Raw genomic sequence first — 10986 nt, forward strand, 5'->3', positions numbered from 1 at the left:
ATCATAGACTGCCAAAAGAATAAACCGATCTGTGTTGGAAAAAGTACAGACAGCATGCTCCTTGGAAGCCAGGATGGCCAGACTTCGTCTCTCATACTTGGGACATATTGTCAGGAAGGACCAGTCACTGGAGAAGGAAATCATGTTTGATAAAGTGGGGGTTAAGAGAAAAAGAGGAAGAGCCCCAACGAGATGGATTGGCACATTCACAGCAGCAATGGGCTCAGGTGGAGCAAAGATTGTGAGGTTGGCACAAGACCGGGCAGTGTTTCCTTCTGTCATGCACAGGGTTGTTATGAGTCGGTATCGACTCACTAGCAATTCACAACAATAACAACTGCAACATAAATATTCCAAAGGATTCACCTGTACTGCAGCATCAACTTCATGAATATCCTTTTTCTTTCTTTTACTGTTGATTTGATATTCATGCTCCATGTTTTTGTACACTGTTTTTCTGCCTGGATTGCTTTGCTTCCACTTCCCAGAATAAACATCATGTCCTACACAAAAGCTTATCTGCCTTCCTCAGAGAGACTTAGGGCCCTTCTCAATGCTACTGTTTTACTCTGACCTTATTTCTATTTTTCACACCACATGAAAATATCTGTTTATAACACTGCTCCCCTCTTCAGAATGCGAGCTTCTCAAGGTTGGTCATCTCTGTACTGTTTGCTATGATAAGAATAAGCAGTGGATAAATCTCTATTTAATACTTTATGAATAAATAACACTTGATTTAATCATGGTAGTATTATAATGAAATGCGCAAAGACCTGGAGTTAGAAAATCAAAAGGGAAGAACACATTCAGTATTTCTCAAGCTGAAAGAACTGGAAAAAAAAAAAAAATCCAAGCTTTGATTTACGATATTGAAGGATTTTATGTCTTAGGTGATGCTATAGGATAAGCAATGGGCTGCTAACTGTGAGGCTGGCAGTTCAAACATACCAACTGCACCTCAGAATCCTATACAGGTTGATGTTGAGTTGGAATTGACTTAACAGCCCTTAACAACAACAGCAATGAGCAAACTATTGAACATAGCAGGAAGCATCACAAGAAGATAGAAGGAACACAGAGTCACTGGGCCAAAAAGAATTGGTCGTTGTTCAGTCATTTCAGGAAGTAGCATATGTCAAGAACTGATTGAAGGAAGATGTCCAAGCTGCACTGAAGGCACTAGCTAAATAACAAGGCTCCAGGAGTTGACAGAATATTAACTGAAATGTTTTCATAAACTGATGCGGCTCTGGAAGCATTCAGTAGTCTATCCTAGAAATTTGGAAAACAGCTACTTGGCCAACTGACTGGAAAAATCCATATCTGTGCCCATTCCAAAGGACGGTGAGTCAACAGAAGATGAAAATTATCAAACAATGTCATTAATATGACACAAAAGAAAAGTTTTGCTGAAGATAATTTAAAAATGGCCAGAAATTCAGGCCGATTCAGAAGAGGATGCAGGATGAGGGATAGCATTGCTGATGTCAGATGGATCATGGTTGAAAGTGGAGAATACCAAAAGGAAATTTACTTGTGTTTTATTGATTATGCAAAGTGATTCATCTGTGTAGATCATAACAAACTATGGACAGCATTGTAAAGGATGGGAATTCCGGAACACTTAATTGTCTTCATGTGGAACCTGTACTTAGACCAAGAAACAGTCATTTAAGGAGAACTAGGAGACATTGCCTGGTTTAAATTCAGCAAAGGCATGCATCAGCGTTGTATGTTTTCATTGGACTTATTCAATCTGTATGCTGAACAAATAAACCGAGAAGGTGGATTACATGAAGACGAACTCATCATCAGGATTGGAGGATGACTCATTAACAACCTGTGATATGCAGACAACACAAACTTGCTTGTTGAAAGGGAAGAGGACTTGAAGCACTTGCTGATGAAGATCAAAGACCACTGCTTTCTGAATGAATTACAACTCAACGCAAAGAAAACAAAAAGCCTCACAACTGGACCAATGAACAACATCATAAAAATGGGGAAAAGATTAAACTTGTCAAGGGTCTCCTTTTACTTGGCTCCACCATCAATGCTCATGAAAGCAGTAATCAAGAAATCAAAATATGTATTGCATTGGACAAATGTGCTGCAAAAGACTTTTTAAAGTGTTCAAGAACAAAGATATCACTTTGAGGACTAAGATGCATCTGACCCAAGCTAAGGTGCTTTCAATGCATGTCAAAGACAGACAACAAATAAAGAAGACTGGAGAAGAATTGATGCATTTGCATTACATTGTTGGTGAAGAATACTGCAAATACCAAGAACTTCCAAAACAAATAAATCTGTCTTGGAAGTAGTAAAGCCAGAATGCTCCTTAGAAGTGAAGGTGGTGAAACTTAGTCACTGGAGAAGGACATCATGTTGGGTAAAGTAGATGGTAAAGAAGAAGACCCCTAAAGAGACAGACTGACACAGTGGCTTTAACAATAGGCTCAAACAGAACAATTGAGGATGGCACATGTTTGGGCAGTGTTTTGTTCAATTGTGCATAGTTTTTCTATGAGCCAGAGCTGACTCGATGGCATCTAACAACAACACATCATGGTAGTATTATGTTTGAGCAAGGAGAAGGACTACACCATATAAATGTCCTTGGGTCATACATAGCATGTGCTGGATTGTTGACTCAGTCAGTAGTTCAGTACAATCTTTCCCTTCTGTAGTCCTTTCTAGCTCAGGCTCTGGACACCTGGAAACTATGTCTCGTAGCACTCTTACCCTCATATATCCCAGATATCCCTTCTGGGATATATGAGGGTAACCAAAAAAATATCACTACAAAATCATGTTGTTGTGGTTAAGTGCCATTGAGTTGGTTCTTACTCACAGCAACCCTGTATAGAATTTCCGTGGTGTGGTTGGTGGGCTTGAACTGAGGACCTAGTGTTTAGCCATCCAGTGCTTATCCTACAGCATCAGACCAGGATGTAGAACAAAATCATAAAAAATGTCAAAATTTGAAGCCACTGTTTCTCAACATATCCTCCATCTAGGTCTATGCATTTCTGAAGGTCATGCTTCCCTCTTTCTAACCCTTCCCGTACACAATTCTGGGTTTTTAGATTTATACCATGTCCAAATGGTAATTTAGGCATCCTTAAGGGACTCAAATCATGTTCCTTTGAAATATTCTTTGAGTTTATGGAACAAATAGAAGTCTGAAGGGGCTCGATCAGGGCTGTATGGTAGAAGCAGCAAGGCTCCCAATGAAATTCTCATAGGCCAGCCCTTGCAACCTTGAAGAATGAGCAGGTACAATGATATGATGGGAAAAAGTTACTCAGTGCAACTTTTCTGGCCTTTTTTTTTTCACCAATGCAGTTTCAATTTTCTTAAAGCTTCATTATAAGAACCCATGATTGTCCTGGGTGTTTTGAGACAATCTCTCAAGATTAGCCATTTGGGTCACCCAAAGCAGACACCATCACCTTCTGAACTAGCTTCTCTTCTTTGAATTCATCTTTGCGGTTCTCCCAACCTTCTGTAGGATACTTGTTCCATTCTAAAACTGTTGTTTTATGTGGGGCAGCATTCCTGTAAGCTGGTTGTAAAGCTTCAGTGATTTGGGAAGAAGCTCATGTGAGTTTTGTTAAAAATTTGATTCTAGCCCTGACCTCAAAATAGGTTCTTTCCCATGGCTCAAAAGCTTCCTTTTTTAATAAAGGCTCCCTAATTAGGCTAAGACAAGTTTATTACTGAGGGAACTTGTATGCAGCCACCCACTGATTACTGAGACACATTGAAACACTTTTTATTTGGAATACATCTGTGTACGTATAAACGGAGCCCTAGTAGTAACATTATCTGACTGACCCTCATATACTTTTAACGAGAGGATGCAGGCCAATGAAAGCACTGGCTCAGGAGGTAAAAAGGCTGGAATGATGCAGAAGTCATTATTATTCCTGCACAGCTGAGAGAGGATCCCGGAGTGATATAAGCAGTTAAGTGCTTAACTCCTAGTTATAAGGTTGCAGGTTTGAACCCACCTAGGGGCTTCTTAAAAACACAGGCCTGGAACTCTGCTTCCGAAGGGTCACAGCCTTGAAAACCCTAAAGGAGCAGTTTTGGTTTGCACATACGTAATCTCTATTAGTTGGATTCAACTAACAACAGACTAGTAAATAGAGTCAAGCATCAAGTTTAACAGAAGCTTCGTCACGTGTTCTGTGACTCACTCGTTTGGAGTTAGGCACTGATGGACAGTTTTATGTTTTTGTTTTTTGCTTTGGTCATTCTAGCCTTTCTGATAGTCGGAATTTTGATTAGATTCTTTTAACCAAACTCTGATACACCGGTAGTTCCTGACTCATGACATATGCAATTAGTACAAACCACACATAACACTGTTTTTTTGGTCTTACATAACATGCAAATAACTGGAGAAGCAAGAAGTGCCAATGTTGAATTTCAGCTATAAGTTTATATGTAATGTTTCCAACCCCTAAAGGCAAATAAAGATTGGATTTATAAAGATATTGATGTTAAAAGGCAATAATGATGAAAACTTAAAACAATAATTAAAAGGGTATTTGACTTACATCAGAACTGGTTTATGGCAGAGTCGTCAGAATGCAGCCCTATTGTAAGTCGGGGATTACCTATACAGCAATGTGGTATGTGGGAGGAAACGTGTGAAAATGTTAGAATTCATCCCAGAATTCTAAGGAAACTTTCCTTCTACAAATATTTACCACATTGGCAATAGCTTTGAAATTGGAAAACTAATATCTGTAACAGCCATACACACTTGGGATATGAGCACTGTGGGCTTTTACAGCTGTAGATTTTTCTCAAAAAAGTTTCAAGATGGAAGAAACAGGTTGAACCACAGAAGACTAAGGGACAAGAGAAAAGCTGACCCGATGCCTAGAAATAATTGTACTTGTTGGACAATGTAAAACATAGAGGGTCTTTTAGCGAAGTCCTTTTTTTGGCACATGCCTTCCAAACAGCAAATCCCTGGAAAGTAAAAAGCTCACACCTTGAAGTATGGTTTCTCTTGGTTTATGATTGTTGACGGGTCCAGTGTCAGAAGCCAAATGCATGTGATTTTTATGTCCCTTGTGAAAGACAGTTTTACTTTCTGGCCATCTTCGTTCTGAGAAAGAGAAAAAAAGGAACACTTGTTTACCAAATAGAAATGATCTACTTCTTGTTCCAGCTCAGGTAATCTTAAATGCAACTACTATTAGGAAATTATCCCTTGTAAATAGCATGTTCTATCCCTGGACGTTCAGGCTCACACAAGTCTGCAAGGTCATATGGATATGGAAGTGTGGAATGTTAGTGACAGTGACTAACTGTGCCAATACATGGCATCGTTGTGTGTTTCCAGGGCTTAAAGTTGACCGAGTAGTATGGGAAAAATATAGTCACCAGAATCCCAAAAGGAATTTATATTCACCAGAATTCCAAAAGGAAGCAGATTGGTCTGATAGAGCTCCTACCCATTTGACCTAGCTTCAATGGCTGGATGAACAGAACGCAACTAGAGGAAGAAAGAAGAGGAAAAAAAGTATAATCTGCTACAGTTTGATGAACTTGACCTATATTTATGGATGTAGTAGCTTAAAAGAGGGAACAAATCTTTACAGCAAGGATCATTCCCGCCCCCTCTGTATACAGGGTTGACAGGGATAGGCAATTTAGACATTGGCTACCCAAAATGGGGTATGGGGAGCAACAAAGGCATGAAGTGACTGACTAACAAGTTTTCAAGGGGGAGTTTAGTTTCAGAGGGTGCAGGGGAAGGTAGAATCCCACTGAGTGGTTTCTAACCTGTCTATATGGGACTGGTGAAAGGAGATGGGGATAAGACTCTTGTGATTCAATACTGAATAATTGCTATCAGGACTGACTGTGAATGTTGCAAATATAAAGGTAGACATTTTGCAACAAAAGGAGGGGAGTAGTTGATCTTGCAGTCCAGGAGCGGAGGACCCTGGGACCATCAAGGGAGAAAAGTGGAGTATAGGACCCTAACCAGAGAAGCAGCGATGCCAGAGATGAAGGCAGAGAAGATGATTCGGAGAGATGGAGCCACTGGGGACTATAGACTCGAGGAGGGAGAGGGGCTGTGTGCTGGTGCCTGAGGGGCTGGCGTGCAGGGTATACCTTTGGTTGTTTGAATGGTTACATATTCCTGAGTGCTTCAGTGTATGTTGTTGTTGTTATGTGCTGTGGAGTTGGTTCCGACTCATAGCGACCCTGTATAGGGTTTCCAAGGCTGTAAATCTTTACAGGGGCAGAAACCCTCATCTTTCTCCCACGGAAAAGCTGGTAGTTTCGAACTGCTGACTGTGAGAACCAGCCTGATTCGTAAGCACTACGCTACCAGAGCTTCAGCGTATATCACTCCCTCCCCCCACCCTCCCACCAAAAAAAAAAAAAAAAAAACCAACCCAGAAGGATTGGAAGCAAATGCTATTGAATGATGATGCATGGAGGGGATTGTAATCATTGCACTGAAACGAAATACAATAGGATGAGTGTAAAGCTGATGCTCTCCCATGTAAACTATCACTCAAGTTGAATGACGATGAAGGAATGCTGTGTATTGTGTGATATGAGATATTCTTGATTCCTCAGTGAAATCACCAAATTCATGGGTTGCTTGACTGAAGAAGACTTCTTTTTTTCCTTTCAAACTTTTAATTTGAATTGAGTGAAGTTTGCAGAAAAGACCATCAGTTTTTTACATTCAACAAATCATACACTTTGTTTCATCTCAATAATTGTCATCCTTTCATGGAACAACAGTCACCCCGCTTTCTCCCTGTGGCTCCTGTTTCCATCCCAGCCACCTTTCCATCCCTTCTCACCTTAGTCCTTAGGTACATGTTGCCCCTTTGATTTTGAATGATTGACCAGGCCATCATTCATAGTGAGTATATCTTACTACTGATGTTGTTCTCCTATATACCTCTCTACTGCTTGGCTGAAAGTTGGACCATGAGGGGGAGGTCCTTTCCAGGACTGAAGGGTGGCTGAGAGCCATAGTCTCAGGTCCCTCCTGTCTCCTTCTGCTGCTCTGTCCGTGATCCCTTTCAGAGCAGTTGGTAGTGGTGGCTGGGCACCAGCTAGTTCTGGCCTCACCGCTGTTGTGGAGACTGATGTTCAACAGACTAACCCATCCAATAGACGAATAGATTCCAAGTCTCCTCAATTCTCAACACTCTTCTTTGTTCTGCACATGGAGGGACCAATAGCTGCATTTTAGATGGTGCTCATGGGTTTTTCATGAAGGGACTTCTTAAAAAGGAGATATGCAGAGAAAACTGAGAAAGCCATGAAGATTCATGAGTGGAGGTGGAGATAAGTCAGAAATAAGGAAGTACTCAAGAATCGGACCAGCTGTGGTCTAGCCAGCCTGTTGGAACTCTTCTGTCGTGAGAGCTACAAGATCTCAGAGGCACGCTGCAAAGAGTCTCTTGGAGAGTCACACTGTGTCTTTCTGATCGATACTGAGAGTCCAGAAGGGGTTGTGTGAAGAACACCGGGAGAAGAGACGACATATTTGGATCCAAGGAGCCCCGGTGGCACAATGGTTTAAGTGCTAGGGTGCTAACGGATTGGTTGGCAGTTCAAACCCACACAGCCACTCCATAGGGAAAAGAACTTGCAATCTGCTGCCATAAGGTTAAAGTTTAGAAAATCCTATGGAGCAGTTCTACTTTGTCACATGGGGTCATTATGAGTTAACAGTCAGCTCCATGGCACCCAATAACAACAATAAGCCCAAATTCCCTATGAGTGTCGGTTTCCCTCATTTACACAATGGGATATAAATCACTGCCCACAGAGCTATGCTGTTGTAAGGATCCAAAGAGGGTGTGGCACTGCAGGATAATGCACTGGACTGCATGGTCAGTTTGAGCCAAAAGGTTGGTGGTTCAAACCCACCAGTCACTCCTCAGAAACCTTATACAGGGTTGCTATGAGTCGGAACCAACTTGATGGCACTTAACAACAATAACAAATGTTCTGTGCACAACTATTCCAACTCCCTGCCTTGGCACCTTTATGTCTCTGTGCTCCTTGAACTGACAAGAAGTATGGAGTTAGTTTTTCCTCATTTTCTCCTATTGGTTCAGAAGTAACCTCTATAATCTCATGCTAGGTCTGCCAACGATTTGACTTCATTCATTCATGAAGTATGTTTTTAATACACCTGTTAGGTGCTGGGGACACAGAGGGAAATGTTCCATGCTCCTTGACCTCCCTCGGACTGAACTCTCCCTTGGTTCCAACCTCTGGTAGGAAAAAGGGTTAGTATATATAGAATCCTGGAACTCCCGCAACTTAAAGCCCATTTTGATGATAAGAGCTCAGTGAGTTCTAGATATCATCCGATCATGTAAGAGAAACGAGCTTAAGATCCTGTGCCAGGAAGGGCATATTAATGACCATTTCCAAACAACAATACTGACCCCAGTGCAGATCGTTTTAAGACTCAAAAGATAAGTATTTATTGCACACCTAGTGGGAAAAAGATAAGGCTTTCTGCTCCCGTAAAGATTTACAGCCTTGGAAACCCTGTGTAGGGTCGTTATGAGTTGGAACCGACTCCACGGCACATAACAACAACAAGTGTGTGTCAAACATGGTTTCTACCTTTGAGGAAGTCACAGTTTAAATGAGGAGACAGAACCAAATGCAAGCACTGTGCAACCAAGTGGTGAGCTCAAAGGAAAGGAAGTAGAGGTCAGACGGAATCAGAGGAGGGCTCACAAAGCAGAAGGATAGGAGGGGCTGGGAGAATGGTACGGAATGCAGGGAAGGACATTTTTCCCCCTCAGAGAGAAGTATGTCTGGAAACCTCCAAGAAGGAAGGAGTGTGATTTGTGTGTATGTGTGCGCTGTCTGTTGTGTGTGCACTTGAGAGAGTGTGTGTGTGTGCATTGAATGACAGGGCAGGAAACTATTTTGACTGGAACACAACTCAGTGCTAGCTCCGAATGTGGGCCAGGAGTTAAGCAAATGTAGAGGCAGAAAATGAAGCATCTTAAAATCTAGGCAGAGAATATCCCAATGTAGGTTCTTTGCTGAAGAGTGGTGTCAAGAAAGTGTGAACCCACTAAGAGTAGAACCACTCTAAAGACAGAGCATGAATATTGAGTGCAAGTGAGTTAGGGTAGCAATCCCTAGAACCAAGCCTTTATTCTTTGATTCCAGAACAAAACTGTGGCGTCTTTTGTACATATTATAGGAAGCACTTGAGGAACAAGGAGAATTTGGCACTTACCCAGTAAGTGAAGTACAGATGTTGCCGTGGCCTTCCCAAGAGCATTGGAGGCTGTGCAGACATAGGGTCCTTCATTTTCAAGGGAAATATTCTGCAACAACAGGGATCCATTGAAAAGCAAGGAAACATTGTCACTCAGAGATCCTCCTCTCTTCAACCAAGTTATACTGGGCTGAGGGACACCTTGGGAGCAAAAACAAATACGATAAAGGCAATTCCTTTAAGAACAGGGCCACAGAACTATGTGACAAACATCATTTAGCGTTTTGGCCACGAGTCAGCAAGTGTTTTAAACCACAAATAATAGGAAACAATGGTTATTTCGATCCCTACAATTTTGGCAGATGGGGGAATCCTGTTAAAGCAAAGGAATTTGGTCTTCTGAGCACTTGACTGATCGATGTTTCTAAGTTAAGGAATAGAGGTCAAAGAGAGCACGGTGGTATCACAGGGGTTGAGAGAGAGATTTGAAGTTTGGTGGGAGAATGGCTAGAAAGGTTGGTGGAGCAGGGGACCAACAGTGTCAGGGAGAGAAAGAAATTTCTGAGTGGTGGGTGGTCCAAAGCAAAGAAGGCTTTGGAAAACAAAAACATGAAACTTGTAGTTGTTTCCTGTGCATATGCAATGAAGTGTTCCTCCTTCAGGGAGAATATTAATTTGTTCACGAATGGTTTTTGTAAGAGAAGACAATTTCAGGGAACTAAGAGGAGGACTGAAGTTTAAGACGGGGCTGATGTGGTGAGGTGCAGGGACTGTAAGCAACATTGCAGAAGCCTGGACTCAGGAGGGAAAAGGGGGTTTCATTTCAGCCCCCAATTCAGGAGAGGTCTTAGCTGGACAGTGGGATTGTGGGATTGAGAGTCAGAGGGATCTCATTTGGCTCTTAAGAGCTCACGTGGTCCCAGATGATGCCTGAGGTTGTGCTAAGTAACTGGTCTGAAGATGCCCTCTCCTCCGGTGGAGCCTTGTTAGAATGCAGAAGACATGGCGTGGCTTTCTGATGAAAACAGATGTGGTCACTATTGTCATGACAAGTGCACCTTAACTAGAACGAGATGCCACAGAGGTGACCCTGACTCTTGGCACCCTCATGGGTGTCAGACTAGGAGTATGCTCCATAATGTTTTCAGTGGTTGATTTTTCAAATAGATCACCAGACTTACAAGCCCACCTCTGGGTGACTCCAAACTACAAGTTTTCAGTGAACAGCTGCACATTAACCCCCCTAGGATCCCACAGATGCACCTGAAAAATTCATGCTCCATACACATGGTGACACTTTGACACCAATGAAATTTGCTCCAGAATCTATTTCTTAAACCACAAGGTGGGAAAGTCTTGTACATTCTGGGGTGGTGCTGTGGGTTAATGCACTGGACTGCAAGGTCAGATTAAATTGCAAGGTTGGCAGTTCAAACTCACCAGTTGCTACTAGGAAACCCTATACAGGGTTGATATGAGCCAGAAGCAACTCGACAGCACTTAACAACAAGGAGCATCTTATATGCCTTGGTGATGTGATGGTTAAAGTGCTCAGCTGCTGGGATCTACCAACTGGCAAAAGATGAGGCACTCAGTTTCCCTAAAGAGTAAGAGCCTTGGAAGCCCAGGGAGCAGTTGTCTCCATGCTACATGGTCACCATGAGTTGGAATTTGGCTCAATGGCAATGGGTTTGGTTTTCAGTAGCTTAGGCATTTTATTATAATAG

The 10986-nt window shown here is 42.1% G+C and overlaps 1 protein-coding gene across 1 annotated transcript in view; it reads right to left on the minus strand.

Moving 5' to 3' along the window:
* The window catches only part of ADAMTSL3 (ADAMTS-like 3), a 465021-nt gene that overhangs the window by 26873 nt on the left and 427162 nt on the right, over positions 1–10986 (minus strand). Inside the window, exons 24-25 of the mRNA XM_006870947.1 lie at positions 9278–9460; positions 5015–5131 (exon numbers count right to left, since the gene is read on the minus strand). Coding sequence (XP_006871009.1) covers positions 5015–5131; positions 9278–9460 — 300 coding nt within the window. The remainder of the gene's footprint in view (positions 1–5014; positions 5132–9277; positions 9461–10986) is intronic.

Source organism: Chrysochloris asiatica, unplaced genomic scaffold, assembly GCF_000296735.1.
Source record: "Chrysochloris asiatica unplaced genomic scaffold, ChrAsi1.0 scaffold00156, whole genome shotgun sequence".
In the NCBI taxonomy this organism is placed as follows: domain Eukaryota; kingdom Metazoa; phylum Chordata; class Mammalia; order Afrosoricida; family Chrysochloridae; genus Chrysochloris; species Chrysochloris asiatica.